Genomic DNA, 15,669 nt, shown 5'->3' with positions numbered 1-15,669 from the left:
TCAAGTGACTTTTCAACAGTATATGCTGTAAATTGTGGTGTTCTGTCTTGCTTTTTGATGCTGCTGAGATAGAAAACGTAAATGTTAATGCCTCTTTTTCATAGACAAATTATTGAAACTTTATATAACTAAAGATATGTGAGATTTTTTTCCAGAAAGATATTGAATAAAAGACAATAAATTTTTGCTTGTTTACTAAGCTATTTCTAATGTTGAAAAAGAAATGAAATAGTCCCTAATTACCTCATCTATCAGTTTAATTAGAAATGTGTTAATGTGTTCTATAAAGAAAAATTTGTGATTTTATGCCTAGGTAATCAAAAATGTATGACCTTATAAATATAATACTCATGTAAAACACACATCCGGCATGTTTCTCTGACTGGTACTAGAACCTAGTCAAATGATTAATTCATGAGTACTTTCTGTTATGATCTGTATTATCCACCATTTGCCATTTTCTCTTTCTTGTTGGTGTTTGTTGTTGTAGGTACCAGCAGACAGGTGTTAGGTGGCTGTGGGAATTGCACTGCCAGCAGGCAGGAGGAATTCTGGGAGATGAAATGGGATTGGGCAAGACCATCCAGATAATTGCCTTCTTGGCAGGTCTGAGCTACAGCAAGATCAGGACTCGTGGTTCAAATTACAGGCAAGTGCTCCTCTGCAGACTGTCAGTCTGTGGAGCTCAATTAATATTTCATCAGATGTATTGCTGTGGAGGAGGGTCTTGTGAATTATTGATGACATTTCAATTACAATATTCCTTTAATTCTTTTAGTGGGGGACATCAAAGGAAAATTTTTACGAGACAATGGAGCTGTAGGGCAGGAGAAATTAAACATGTAACACTTTTAATGAATTCCAGGCATTGATGCTTCATTTTGCAGATGAGCCCCACTAGATATTTTGGGTCAATACAGTGTCTAAGGTTAGCTTCTACAAATGGATTGTTTACAAACTCAATTATGTTAATATCGATAGTTTACACAATATGGAATTTTAAATTGGGCATAATACCTTTAGTTCCATTTATTAAATTTTACATTAAAATATTTTGTTCTGGCAGGAGACCAGGTGAGCATTACAGTAAGTGCAAAGTCTATTCATGGGGAAGGTTGGAGCTTTGGAGAAGCCATTCTGCCGAATTTCTTTTATAATCAGTATGCTCGATAGCATTTATAGATAGTGCTTTTTTTTTTTTTTTTACATGAAATTACTTGTCTGCTCACTCTGCTTTCTTCTCCCTCTCCTAATCTTCAAGATTTTTATATCAATTCTAAAGCCAAAGCCTAAATGACTGCCTAAAATGATAGAAAATTATGTTTAGATTGCAATCTTTATTTTCTTTAGGAATTGAAATGAACTATTAAAGCTTTGGTATTCTGAAAGAATAAGCATTTAAACTATCAGTTCAGTGTGTTGGGATTGAAGCATTTTATCTTGAAATACAGTGAGCATTTATTTCCATATTGAAGCTATAAATTGGCTCTATGTAAATCAGTATTGGTAAAACTAATAGTAGGTAAATCGTGTGGGTATTTATTCTTGAACCCAAATAATCTGAGAGCTCCTTGTATTTGAATAGGTTTATCTAATGGGTAACAATAGCAAGATATCTACCAAATGGTTATGTTGTAGAAACCTCAGACATTTACTAAATAGGGTTTGGAGATACCTTTAACATAGTGTCAATGTGCTTGAAGTCAGCAACTGCAGAAAGTTACTGTCCTGCACTCTGGTTTATCCCCAGAGAAATGTTTAGTAGGGAGCCAAATGCAAACCATAAACTATTGAGTAAAGAACTTTTTTTTTTTTTTTTAATCTTCAGTAGTGCTTTATTTTTCTTCGTTACTCTTCCATTAATTTAACAGATCAGCCTTCTCATGAGTGTTACTTAAAGTTTTAGAATATTTTAGGAATATTTATATGACATAAGAAAGGGAAAAAACATTTGGAGATTTAAAAATACTAAATATTTTGTTATTACATGGAGGTTATACTGAAGCAGAGGTTTTGCTTCCAATATTAGAATTCTATTACATATTTTGCTTGGAAAGGTGGAAAGATTCCAGCCCGAGGGAAAAATCATAGTTGAAAATGAACAGTTAGTGTGTTTTCTTCTCTATGAGTGTCAGTTTAGCATTTTAAAAAGTGCTTTCTGTGTTCTAAATAAGCGCTTTGATTGGCTTGGCTCTGCGTGTCTACATGGGTGTTTTTTTGTTTGTTTGTTTCTTTCTTTTTGGATAACTGGAATGCCCCAAGCTGCCCCTGATGGTTTCTAAGACTGTCTTTCTTTCCTTAAATGATATCTGGGATTTTCTTATTTCCCATCTCTTATCTTTCCTTCCCTTTCTATTATCATGAAACTTGTGTAGAGTCTGATATGCTGGGCCTAGGAAAACTCAGGTCATCCCTGCAGTGTAGTTTTGATCTAAAAATTAAAACTTGCTCTCTGGAGTGGTGGCAGTCTGACAAGGAGGGAAATCAGGGTTAACAGTGAGCAGCAGCTGTAATCACTTAACCATCAATGCCCATATCCTCTGTTTCATAATGAAATAGTGTGGCATGCTGGACTGTAGCCCAGATTGTCTTTATTAAAATAGTATTGGTAGAAGTGGCTTCCCAGGATGCAGTTGTGTATCACCCAAACCACCGGGCCCTTTATGGATAGAGGTGTACTGGGGAGCTTGGTCCCCTCCACTTCCATGTGCCAGACCAAATTGTATCACATTTTCCTCACAAGTTTATAACATGTCCACCTCTGTAACTAGATGAACTTGGAGTTCTTCTTTGTGCTTATGTCCTAAAGAAAAATAGACAAATGGTCACATGAAGTTCTGCATGAGCTGACATTGCTTCCTTGGCTATTTACATTTTCTCTGAACCCCTGCAAGCCGTAGACTTGGGGCCCTGACCTGAGATGGTCTTTGTGTTGCAATTTTATGGTCCATGATCATTAAAACAGTGTAAATCTCTGGGATGCCAAGAAGAAACTTGATGGTAAAGAAGTTCTTTTGGTTCTGTTTTTTAATGTATTTTGCATGTGTGTTTGGTTTTAAAAGAGGGAGTAGCTTATTACATGCAGTTGTAAAAATCTATCCCAGATCATCATGTATACATACTACCTTCTCTTCCCGGGGCTGTTCCTGTTATAATGATAGGCCCCCCGAATTTCATGATGGAGAGAAAATAAATTACTTACCTTTCAAACTTCAGTTAATAGAGTCTTGGATATCATTTAGTAATTTTCTAGTTACCAATAAGTGGCCTGAAAAAATTAATGAACTTCCAAAGGTAAATATTTTTGTAATTCCTGGTAAGTTCTAACCAATGTATAGCAGATTTCCATCCTGCAGGTTGAAGTATTTGACTGTTGGAGCTATTGCCTTGCCCTAAACTCATTAGATAATCAATGATAATCAAAGATGAAAGAAATTTTAGCCAGTTTGGTAATTGATGCTAATCATTCTAGTACATTTAGCCTTTTCTTATGCTCATCTCACTGGTATTGAGGATTGGAAAAGGGTGATTCAGTTGATGTGACTGTTAATGGATTTGATTGACCCTTCTGTGGTTCAGGAACAATCTAGGTCTGTTCCTAGATTTCCACTCAATGTGAAAATCTTCATAGTCTTCTAATAGAGGGAAAATGGCAGAAATTAAAGGGTATAGTAATGCCAGATAGATGATTAGCTAGAATAAAATATTGGCCTTAAATGACAAAGTGTGAGTCATCAATGTAGCCGTTTGCAGAAAGCATGTGATAAAAAGAAAAAATGCTGTATAACTGAATACAGTGTGTATGTATATTCATGCTTACTTGAAAGTGAGTTTGTGAATATTTTAAAGAGGTTTTGGTTGGTTGTTTCCTAATCCCTGCTAAGTGCATATTGATGATAACTCTTGTTCCCCTTGGAGGATGTAAAGAAGCTGGTGCATTTAATCCTTTTAGAAAGGAATGTAGCCATGGAAGAGGCCAGAGCAAAGTCATGCCCTCCCCAGGGAGCTTGAGGTCCTGCATGGGACCTGCCCTTAGTGAGGAGCAGATTCTGGCTTGGGAATTCAGTGAGAAGTGTCAGTCTGTTGTAGCCTCTGACTTCTTGAGACCTTAATATGGAGCAGAGGGGCAGAGACAGTGACTGTAGCTGAAGGGTGAGAGGATTTAGAAGTGGGTGGAGGCATTTTGTCACATTGGAATATAAGGGTAAGCCTCATTTTGGTTATGGCTTGTTTTCTATTAGGTATTTTTGAGTTGTGCAGAAGATTATTTTTAATACATCAAGCACTGTGTGATTTATTCTGAGTAACCTACAAAAAATTTTTTTTAAGCTCAGGAATTATTTACTGAGCTGTAGCAAGAAAATAAAAATTACATGATTCCCTAACTCAGAAATCATCTCTTTTAACATTTCAGTATATTTTCTAACAACGTTTAAGAAAATGTTTTCATTTAAAAAGGCCAATATACATTATCTCCTGTGGTCTGGGCATTGAGATCATTTGAAGAAAAGGCCATTCCTACCCTCAAGGAGCTTAGGAAAGATCTAATACACATTTACGATAAGAGTGATATGTGTCACGGTAGGGTTAGTATGGGGTCCTGTCTAGTGTGGATATACCATAGAAGGATCCTTAACCTATCTGGAGGGAAAGAGGAAGACCCTGGAGAAGCTCAAGAGCTAAAGCACAAGTAGATGGCAGTTAAGAGGGTAAGAGGGGACAAGGGGAAGGTTGAGAGATCAGAGGAGTATGTACTTCGTAGAAACTGAAGACAGCACTGGCAGGTGGAGTGCTGAACCACAGAGGCAGATGTTGGGATGGGGGCAGTGAGAGAGGTGAGGCTGAAGAGGTGAGCAGAGGTCAGATCCTTGTGGTCTCATAGGCCAGCTTAAGGTGTGTAGATTATTCAAGCGCAGTGGGCAAACATTGAAGGCTTTCAAGCAAAGGGATGAGACATTCAGATTTTGCCTTTCTGAAATGACTGTGCTAAAAAGTGTAGTAACCTAGGTAAGAGGTGATAGTAGCCAGAACTGGAGCATTAACAGTGTAGATGGAGAGAAGGGTGCCTTTCAGAGGGATTTAGGAGGTAGACATGGCATGAAGTCAGCATAGGTTGGGTATGGTAGAGAACAAGAGGGACAGATCAGTGAGGAAGCGTGCATTTCTAATTCGGATACCTGGACAGTGGGTGACAGTTCTTTCCATTGGGTTTGGAAACATGGGAGGAGGGCGAGGTAGAGAAGAATGATGTGTGGTGCTGTGGGGACATCTAAGTCAGCCAGCAATTAGACATTCAAGAGTATGGTACTTTGCAGTTCAGGAAAGAGATCTGAGGTGGGGACCTAGATTTGAGGGCATCAGTGTAAAGGGAGAAATTACAACTATGGGAATTAATGAGGTAGCTTGGGGAAAGCATATGCAGTGTGCATCTAGCATCAGATATTCAGCATCCTTTTGGGGCAGAAAAAGGTGGGGGAGGGGGAGAGTGGTAGTGAATCTGCCCCAGAATGAGTGAGAGGTAAGGACAGGCAAAGGGATTGGTCAGACAAAAAAGGGATACTTTTTCCACTGTAACAGGGGGAAAGGGCAGGATGGTACACATGCAGTGAGTTACTTGTGGTGTGCAGTGTATCAGGATATTTTTACTGCCAGTAAGGGAAACCTTATGTCGAGTCGATGTTCACAGTATGTGTAGTATACCTAAGAACCTATGGAGGAGGTGGGCAGTGGACACAGTATGATCAGCAGCTCAGTGATGTGATCAGGGACCCAGGGACTTCAGTTTTCTCCTATGGCCAGTTCTTAGTCATCAGGTTTCCTTGCACTGTAACCCAACTGCCCATCAGCCATTGGTAGGAGCACCCAAAAGAGCAAACTCTGCCGCAGCCTAGAATGGAAGTCCGTCCTTACCCTGAGTGAACCAGGCTTGCCAGGCCCTGAGTGGAAGAGTGAGCATCACCAGGGGGTACTGTGTGCTGACTGCTGTGCGTGAACCAGGGTTCCTGCTTTTCCCCTCTCGCCTCAGCCAGGCAGTCGTCAGTCCCATCAAGTACATGTGTGGGAAGGAAGAGAGGATACCTAACAAAATGGTGGTTCTGTTAGGAAGGAGAGAGGAGAGATGGATGTTGAGATAGTGGCCACCAGGACCAATCTACCGGCTCTCCGTGTGTAAGTGAGATGGGATGATTCCATAATTTGGTTTTTTAAAAGACTTCTTATGAGTATTATTCCAGCTTTTTAAATATTCTTCAAAAATGATTTTAATGGTTATATGATATTCAATGTTATTTAACAAGCTTGTAATATTTGCTATCTGGCCCTGTTGTGAGCATTTTACAGGTGTTAACTGATTTAATCTTTATATAACCCTATATGATCAGTACTATTATTATTCCCATTTTAAGATGTGAAAGCTGAGGTTCAAAGAGGTTAAGTTGATGTGCCCAGGATCTTGCACTTTATGTGTGCAAGAGCACACATATGTGTGCAGAGCTGGAGTCCAGACCCACTGGCTTGTGCTGAATTAAAGAAATGGGATGGTTTGTTCAGTCGTTGTCTTTATGGACGTTTAGGTAGCACTCACTTTTTCCACATTGTAAATATGCTACGGTGCGTATCCTGGTACATAAATGTTTCTTCAGGATTGCTGGGTCAGTGGGTGACTGTCGTTAAGCCTCTTGCCACGTAGTGCTCTGTTGCTCTGTGAGAACAGCGCAGCTGTGCTCGTGGCATGGGCTTTCCAGTGGAAGCGGTCACTGTGGTGCCCTCCAGAGAAGCGAGCAGCACCACGCAGTGAAGGCAGGCTGTGGTGGGCAAAGACTGGCTCTAGGCCTTGCGGCGTCTGCTGGTAACCATGTTGCCTCAGGCGTGCCGGCCTCCAGAGCCCCGGAACACTGCAGCATTCCTGTCCTGCTTACTTTCTAGGGCTGTGCAGTTGATTGAAATTGTGTGAGTGAAAACTCTTCGTAGGCTGTAAAGCTTCAAACAGAAGATTCTCTTTGGTTTGAAGAAACCTGTAATATTTTCCCTTATCTGGAGAAGAGGAAAGGAAAGTATTTTTGTTATGTAATTTTTGTTCAATTTCCATTTACTTTACTCTAGATTTCACTTACTGGGTTTTAACCTCAATAGCTTTTTCTTTAAAGAAAAAATAAATTTCCATAGCTAGACTCTTCTTTTTTAAACTGTTAGCTTTCTACTTGTTTCCTTTTTTGTTTTTTAGTGCTTAATCACCCATATGCTGTCATTCATGGTTGTGTTTTCTTCTTGGATGTTTTGGGTGCAGGTTCAAGGGGTTGGGTCCGACTATAATTGTCTGTCCAACGACAGTGATGCATCAGTGGGTGAAGGAATTTCACACGTGGTGGCCTCCATTCAGAGTGGCAATTCTGCATGAAACTGGCTCTTACACTCACAAAAAGGTAACACTATAATACTTCAGTACCTTATGGTTTGCTTGGTTTTAAAGTCTTCCATTTTACATATTTGTTTTCCCTCTGATGCCTATATTTCTCACATGTATGTTCGTATTTCTTTTCTGCATTAATCTTATTGTCACTGATTTAATTTAGATCTCTGTATTTTCAAAACAATTAGGAATGTAAGCTTTATCATTCTAACAGTTCATAGTGGTGTTGAGACATGTTTGTTGTCCAGCAAAATACAACTGGTCACAGACAGGGCACCACAAGCCTATTAGCATGAGTGGGACCGTACATCGGGGCTTACATAACAGTCAGCCAGCTGGATTTGGGGCATTAGTGGCCTTACACAGTTTAAGGAAAGAGTAATAGAACACCTCATTGGTAAATGCATTTAACGTGCTTTTAAATATATTCTTAGTGACGAAAGAACAATCTTCCTTTTTGCGAATTTCCTAATTTGTTTTGTTGCTTTTTAGTTAAGTTGCTTTTTTGGTCTCTGAATTCTTGGTCATCATGTAAGCATAACCACTGGATTTTGAAAGTTGAATTTCTTCACTTATTTGTAGTTTTAGTCACATTAAAAAGGAAGTTTACCTGTGCTCCAGTGGGTAGCATAGAGAGGTTGTATTATACTTTTAAATTCTCATCTCTGACCATCCAGACTCTGCCTAAATGAATAATTACCCTTCTTTGCTGTGGGTTTGCAGGTTACATTATTGACGGGAAGTGGCGGTTTGTTATGAGTTCTTTCTTTCCCAAGTCTTTGGGGCTCTTGAGTGAGCTCTTGTGTTCCCCCCACAAGAGCAGCGTACCTGAAAGAGCTACTGAATGTTTGCTTCACTGAGGTGGATGCATGTGAGCCACTAAACTCCACTTTCCGCGGGTTCACCCAGTACCCCTTTCCTCCCAGAGTCCCATTTTGTTCATGATCGTGAGTAAGTGGAACTTTTGATAGAAGTGAATAAGGACTGTTTATAATTTGGTAGCTCAAGGTTGGTGAGATGGAATCTTGCTTATAGTAGCTGCTGTTAAAATCAGTCGACTTTGCCCTGAATTTTAAGTGATGGTAACAAACTGAATTAAAATAATTAATGAAGTAGGGTTAATGCTGTGATCAAAACAAAACAAAAAAAAATCCAGTGATTTTTAACAGCATGAAAATAACAGTTCAGATTGTTCTTTCTAGTCAAACTAAATTGTAACTATCTTTCCGTCAACCCTGTAAAACATTTTTGATGCCTTTTTTCACTTGTCTGTCTATTGATGTTTCTTAATGTTTTATGTTGCAAACTCTTGCAGCAGGATTCATTAGTTGATGCTTCTCTTTAAGAGGTACACTTTTCATATGTTCCTCTTCAACCTTTTCTTTTCTTTTGGGATACTGAAGGGCATTTATTCACTTTCACCGTATATCGTGGCTTACCTGCATTTCCTCTTTTATTTTAAACTGAAGAACTGTCTTCATGTAAGTGTAAGGTCTCTGTTGGTGCAACTTGCTTCCTTGTTTGGAGGGCAGAACTTTAAAGAATAGATATTTCACTTTTGTTTACAGTGGTTTCATCTTCTGAGGTCGTTTTGCACACACAGACACCTGCATACATATGAGTGTTCATAATTTTTTCAGTGCTTTACCATTTACCAAGGACCTTAACCTGAAGTTTCTTATTTAACTTTTGAGGAAAAGCTGTAGACTTGTGTTTTTCCTCTGACCCTTAATTAACTCTACCATTTCTTTTCCATTATGAAGTATTCCAGATCTCTAAAGATGTAAGTTGTTATGCAAAAGATAAAAAAGATGTTCATTTGCATCTTACAGACTAGTCTTAGAAACACAATCAGTTTATTACTCATTATTGTTAGTATCAGTTTGTTATTTGTGATGAGGACACATTGAAAATACTTTAAATCCTTTGCACAGACCTTGTTACTAACACTTCCTGAGATCAGAACTCCAGCTGTTGGATTCAAACACCAAAGTGACATTTGATACCTTTGCCCCTTCCTTTTATATTTATGTGTGAAGATCTTTGTCACCACCCCACGCATTCCTGTTGGCTTACAGATAATGTGTTACATTGCAGTACAGTTTATGTTTTTTAATCATATTTCAAATATTCTGTCATTGCTAGTCTGACGTCTAACCCAGCATGTAATGCCTAACTTACTTTCTGTCCTTATCAGCTGAGATTCTTTTTCTCCATGGTGGGGCTTTCTGTGTCCAGTAGCTGTCCCATCTAAATGTGATAATGGTGCTCTGGCATAGGGACATTCAGTGATAGAGAAAATACAGAAGAGAAATTCTCTTTAGAAAACTTAAAAGTAATAATTCAAGAATTGTTCTCCTTATTCAAGTAGATTGTCTTGATTTTCCTAATGATTTGTTGTAGCTGATACGGTGTAAAAATTTAAAAACTAGAAAAAAATTTCATTTAGAGAACAGACATCAAGTGATCAAACCATTTCTGAATGGAACACATCTATCATTCTTCTTCCTTACATTGCCTTGTAGCTTCCCACCTCTCTCACCATGTGACCCTATATTATCTTTGTTACTATTGTATTTGATTGACAGCGTAATTTAGAATTATCAAGTGCAAACCCAGGAGCCATGCAAAAATATATGTGGCTAATATTTCAGCCAAACAATCAAATCAGATAAAGACATTTTCAGTCTTCTGAATCATCTTTAATGGTCAATTGAAATCTCATCTAATAGGAATCTAAGATTTTCCATTTCTCATTATGTTTCATGATCCCTTTTTTCTAACATAGAGAAACTTGATATGAGTCAATTAGCATACATTTGTTGAATAACTATAAACATGATATTGTACGTATTTGATGCTGTTAGGGCTCCAAAAAATGGCTGTGATGTTTTTAACTGACCTTGAAAAGCTAACCATTTTCTTGGGGAAAGAAAATATATGAAAAGATAATAAAAGAAGGCAGTTTTGTGATACTTCTCACATAATTCACAGTGGGTGGTGGCGTCTTTAGCACTGTTATGAAGTTTAATTATTAAGGACCCTTTTTTCAATTTGTTGGAAGATACATAATGAGAAATTTCATGCTTATATTCTGAAACAGTTGTCACTTTGTCTCTCCTACCTTTTCCTGCTATGTAGGATATAGTAATTATGTGGAATATTTTCGATAATTCAAAGAGTTTAATCTCACTTTGACAAATTTGTGGCACTTAGAGGCAGAAGAGTGGGAAATGCAACAATAGCTTAAAGGCTCCAAAGCACACATTTTGTCATTACCAGACTAGGGTTCCAATCTTGGATTTGCCGTTTGATAGCTTTGTGACCTTGGGCAAGTCATTTAGCTTCTCTGAGCCTAGTTTGATGTCCTGAAAAATGAGTATTTTTTGCTAATTTTGTGAAGAGTTATTGGGGTAATAGATGTACACAAAAGCTTAGTGTTTTCCTTGGCATGTAACTCAGTTAATTCTTACTGTTAGAAACAAAGAATGTTGTAGACTCCTTCTTCTCAGTAGTCAAGAAAAGATGCTCTGATGTTTCTGACTGATTGAGTATAAATACATTCTAGATAGAAGGTTCACACTTGCTTTATCAAACACGTTCGTGGGCATTCACTTCTAGACCTTTTTTTCTCACATCCAGATACGTTTGGCCCCAAATGGAAACAATGAAATAGCATGTTGAAATTCTTTTTGCAAAATGCAAGGTACGATTAAAGAACAAACCACAGGAAAACGTGGCTGTTTGATGAAACTGCCATCACGTGTTCTTTAAAAAAAGGCCTGTTTTCTGGAATGCTAGGAGTCAAAAGACTTGGCTTTTTAACGAGCTGGAAGGGAGTCAAGTAGAGACATACCAGATAAAAGTAGAAAAGGACCACATGGTCCCTCAAGCATCCTAAATATTTCAGACCCATTCCAAGTACACAAATTATAACACAAAGTGATGTAATTCCTATTAACTTTAGAGACAGTGTATACACCTGATACAAGAAATGATAGATGCTATGCTTGTTCTGTGAAGTATATTGTAAAATTATGTTGCTGGAGCCCTTTTTTCTTCATTGTCAGCACAAATCCTTGTTTATTAAAGATTTAGCTTGAAGGAAATTTTAATTAATTACAGGTGCAGTAAATCCTGCCCGGGAAGCTGCCGTGCTGTGTTTACCGTGAATGGCCTTCATGTGCCTGTGCTCCACTCCGCTCTCCCCGCTGCCTGACAGTGTGATTTATGGCTGTTGTTTTCTACCAGTCCACTGTTTGCCCTCTAGGAGGGATTGGTCTCCTGAGCCTCCATAATAACAGCAGCACTTCCACAGACATCTTTTAATGACAACAGCACTGCATTCAGTAAGTCAGGCTAATTGCAGATGTACCCTATTAATTGCAAAAACTAGGAGAGGTTACATATTTTACAAGCTTTTAATTTGAAACCGCCCGAGATGATTTGTCTTAAGTGTTTGGATAGAGACGTCCATAATATTCAACAATTCACCATTATTGAAACTCCAGTCTAGGCAGTTATAGAATTCTGAGATTGAATCAGGTGAAAACAAATAATCTTAGATGGTGTTTTTACCCAGTGGCTGTTAAGTGGAGGTTATATTTTCAATAGGGATATTTTTTAAAAAAGATTCTTACTCTTTTTATAAAAGTGTCCTTTTGATTCTTAATCACTGTCATATATCTTCTGAATATGGTAGAAATTCTGTATTTCTATAGCTTAACATTACAGAATTTTCCAAATAAACTTTGATCCTTATACCTGCAAAAGAAGCTGAACACGGTTCCACTGGTGTGTATTTGACGGGCTTGGCATCTCATTTGTTTAACTCTGTTGAAGTGATGTCCAGAATCCAGTTTGGAGCAGTATTCCTGGGGGGTTAATGGAATGACCATCCTGAATCTAACAGGAGTTTCAGGGTCATGAGCAAGTAGGCCTACATTTGCGGGGTTTGGCTACAATGCAGTGGATGTTTTATAAACGTGAGTGGTAATTTGACTTGTGTTGTTTTTGAAGCCCCAAACATTTGTACTTGTTTTCACCCGCCTCTTCTCTCTATGTATACACAGAGCTCCAGGTCTAGAGGAGAAATTAAGCACTCATGTTCTGTATTTCAGTTTGCTATCTTCCTGGGTCCTACCTGCTTCATGACTTTGAGCAGCCACTGCTCTCCTGGAGGGGAAAATGGGGGTAGAGTTGTGGTAGCTGCCTGTCCACAGTCGCAGGGGAAAATTTAGATGCAGAGGAATTATTAACATCTACTTGGGCTTCAAAAAATCGCAGGACTGACGGGATGAGGTGTTTGAGGTAGAGTAGTGCTTCTTTGGACAGCCTGCTTTTCTTCATGGGCGCTATTGGTAGCTGTGGTGGGGCCAGTGGCATTGGAATAGCAGCGTCGTAAGGGCAAAGTGGAGGGAGGTGAGTCCCAGGAGAACCTATATGTGTGTTTGTAAAGCTGTGAGCCCTGAGGTTTTTACTGTACATTCATCATAAGGTACAAAGTTGGGAAATGGTTAATCACGTGTGGTCTTCAGTGTAGTACTGTGCAGGCATTGAAAATTGGGAATAGGGGGATGGCAGAGTAGTAGTCATAATAATAATAATAATAATGATAATAATGATAATAATGATAATAATGATAATGATAATACAGATCTCCCGTCGAACCTTTAACATACCAGATATCCTAATTATCCTCTAAGGCAGTTTTATTAACTTGGAAGTTTTGAGTGTGTTATGACATGAGAAGGTCATTTCTCCCACTTTATATTTCTCTTTCAAAATTCTTTGGCTCCTATTGTACCCTTTTATACTCTATTGAATTGAAAAATATTCCAATCCTAGTTTATTAACGTAATATTAAAGTCATTTTTGAAGATGTTGAGTTTTACAAAATTTGTATAATTGTGATTACATGAATTATTACATCAGGTTTCCGAATATTTCGCTCTTGTATTCCTGTGATGAGCCTTATTAGGTTAATATACTACTAGATTTTATTTATAAAGTAATGGATCTCTAGTAGGGAGTGCACACACATGTGTGTTGTGTCTATTAGTTTTGAAAACAAGGTTTTACTAGTCTTACAGTAATGAATTGAAATGCGTCCTGTCTTTTCCTGCTTTTTGGAACAGTTTAAACAACAGGATGGATTCTTACTTTACTCATGAAACCCTTTGGGTCTGGTTGACTTTTGGTGAGAAGAGCATACCATCTTTTTCAAGTTCTTCAGTAATTGGTCTGATCGGTTTGTCTCATTTTTCTTGGGTCCATTTTGGTACTTTATGTTTTTAATAGTCATCTTCTTTCTGTCAAAGTGTTCAGGGTTTTGGCATTAGCTCACCAGTGGTGTTGGTGAGAATACGTATTTGTGTATTGTCTACATCTGGGTTGTGTTCCTTTGACATTTCTCATGCTGTGCATCTGAGTCTGCTTTCTGGGCTGAGTTTACAGAGGTTTGTCTGGTCTTTTCAGTGAGCTGTTTCGATTTTTTACTTTTTTAGTTCTACCAGGGTTTTTATTATTTTTTTTTTTAATGTCCACTAATTTTTGTTTTTATCGTGTTCTCTCATTTTCCTTTTTTAGCAGATTGCATTGACTGCTTAGTTTGATTTCTGCCTCAGTGGCACGTAAAGAACGAGTGTTCTCTGTGTGGTCAAAAGCTCCGCGGATAGCTATTACAAGGAGCTCATGGAGAGTGCACATCAGAACATTTGTATCTTAATTTTTGACCTTTTGTTTTCTTTAATCTTACTTTCTCTCTTCTGACCTGTCAAAAACTCTGGGAGGCTGTGGTCGGTTGTCCTGCAGGCTGTGGATGTACTGTTTCGTCAGTGCAGCTCTGAGTGCTTGTGCTCGTGGGTTGTTGTAGGGCTTTTTGGTAGACAGGTGCCTGGCCATGCCTGGCTCCTCTTCCTTGGTGTGTTATCTCCTTTAAAATATCAAATGCCCCTCTTTTTTTCTGGTCAGTTCCTTTTGTCTGATACTTGTATTTCTAGATCTGCCCTGTTTCTGTTTGCATTTCTTGGGTAATTCCCATATTTTCAACTTTCAGTGCCAGTCTAGTTTGGGTCTAAGGGTTTGGCTGTGTGTATCCACCCATTGAAAAGTCTCTCTGCTAATGACCTGCTATCGTTGTGGAGACCCCTGGTACATTTAGTCTGAAACCAGCTATTGTATTTTTTGTGTTCTATTTTCCAGACTTTTCCCCCTATTTTCTCTTACCTTTCCCCCTTGATAATTCTACAGTCTGTTTCTTTTCTAGTATTTGTGTTGAAGTAGCAACTGTGGATCAGTAGGTGGGCTTGTTTTTTACAAATGTAAATCCAACCTATTTTTCTTTCACAATTAAGAACCACACAGTGTGTGTCACCTGTGCCCCTTTCTGTCCTTAGGGTGGCATTTTTAGTACACTTTTATTTTCTCCGGTACACACTCTAGGTTTTGTTAAACCAAACAGGAATTACAGTGACACTGAAAAATATATCCCTTTTTGTGTTTTAGATTTATTCTGAACAGTTTCATTAGCATTTAAAACAATGCTTTCATATTCACCTACTGTTTTAACATAGGTTTCCCCACTACCCAAAAGTAGAGCGTTCCCATAAAACCTTTCATACACTGAAGTGGCATGAAGTGAAGAAGCCCTTGCCATTAATTTATATGGAAAAACGAGCATCCCCAGACCGCAAAAATAACCTCTCTAAGGCTTTTCTGATACTTTACGACACATCTTGCTAACATGCACAAAACAAGTCAAGATACAGCACCAAACACATATGGACCCGCTTCCAAGCACGGCAGCTTACTGCCAAGATGCTGAGTGTAGTTCCTGGAGAAGGAGCCTGGTGGCGCCACTCTAGTTGCTGGGGTGCATAATGCTTCTAGAATGGCTCCCTGCTAAACAAACACTGAACACTAATTTTGCTTTTCACCTTTTCTCATAAAAGCGAAATCCTCTTTGGATTTCCGTTGGTTGGCAAAAACAAGATACTAATATAGGTCTTTCCTAAAAGTGAAGTGGCTAGTTTGAAGCAGAGGATACCTGTTATTTATATTGAGAACTGGTATATATATATTACATGTAATTTTCCCTTAAATTTTTTTTTCTTTTACAGTTAAGTATGAGGCAGCATTGCCTAATACTTAGTTAATACTAGCTTTGGAGTTGGCTGCCTTTATACTTTCAAATCGTGACTCCTCCACTTACCAGCTGTGTGACCTGGTCTGTTACTGGTTTCCTCATCTGTAAAACAGGG

General features: G+C 38.5%; 1 protein-coding gene across 4 annotated transcripts in view; it reads left to right on the top strand.

Annotated features, from left to right (window-relative positions):
* ERCC6 (ERCC excision repair 6, chromatin remodeling factor) overlaps positions 1-15,669 on the top strand; it is a 79,523-nt gene that overhangs the window by 38,423 nt on the left and 25,431 nt on the right. For 3 of the 4 annotated variants that reach the window (XR_015241695.1, XM_025918162.2, XM_086680256.1), the window contains exons 7-8: positions 491-649; positions 7,286-7,421. Coding sequence is in view for 3 of the 4 variants with exons in the window: in XM_025918162.2 (XP_025773947.1) it covers positions 491-649; positions 7,286-7,421 (295 nt within the window). In the remaining variant the exon portion in view is untranslated. The remainder of the gene's footprint in view (positions 1-490; positions 650-7,285; positions 7,422-15,669) is intronic. The other variant, XM_086680255.1, reaches the window with a different exon arrangement.

The sequence above is a fragment of the Puma concolor genome, chromosome D2 (genome assembly GCF_028749965.1).
Source record: "Puma concolor isolate L17-30 chromosome D2, mPumCon1.1.hap2, whole genome shotgun sequence".
Taxonomy (NCBI): domain Eukaryota; kingdom Metazoa; phylum Chordata; class Mammalia; order Carnivora; family Felidae; genus Puma; species Puma concolor.
This window is presented reverse-complemented; position numbering and strand designations above follow the sequence as displayed.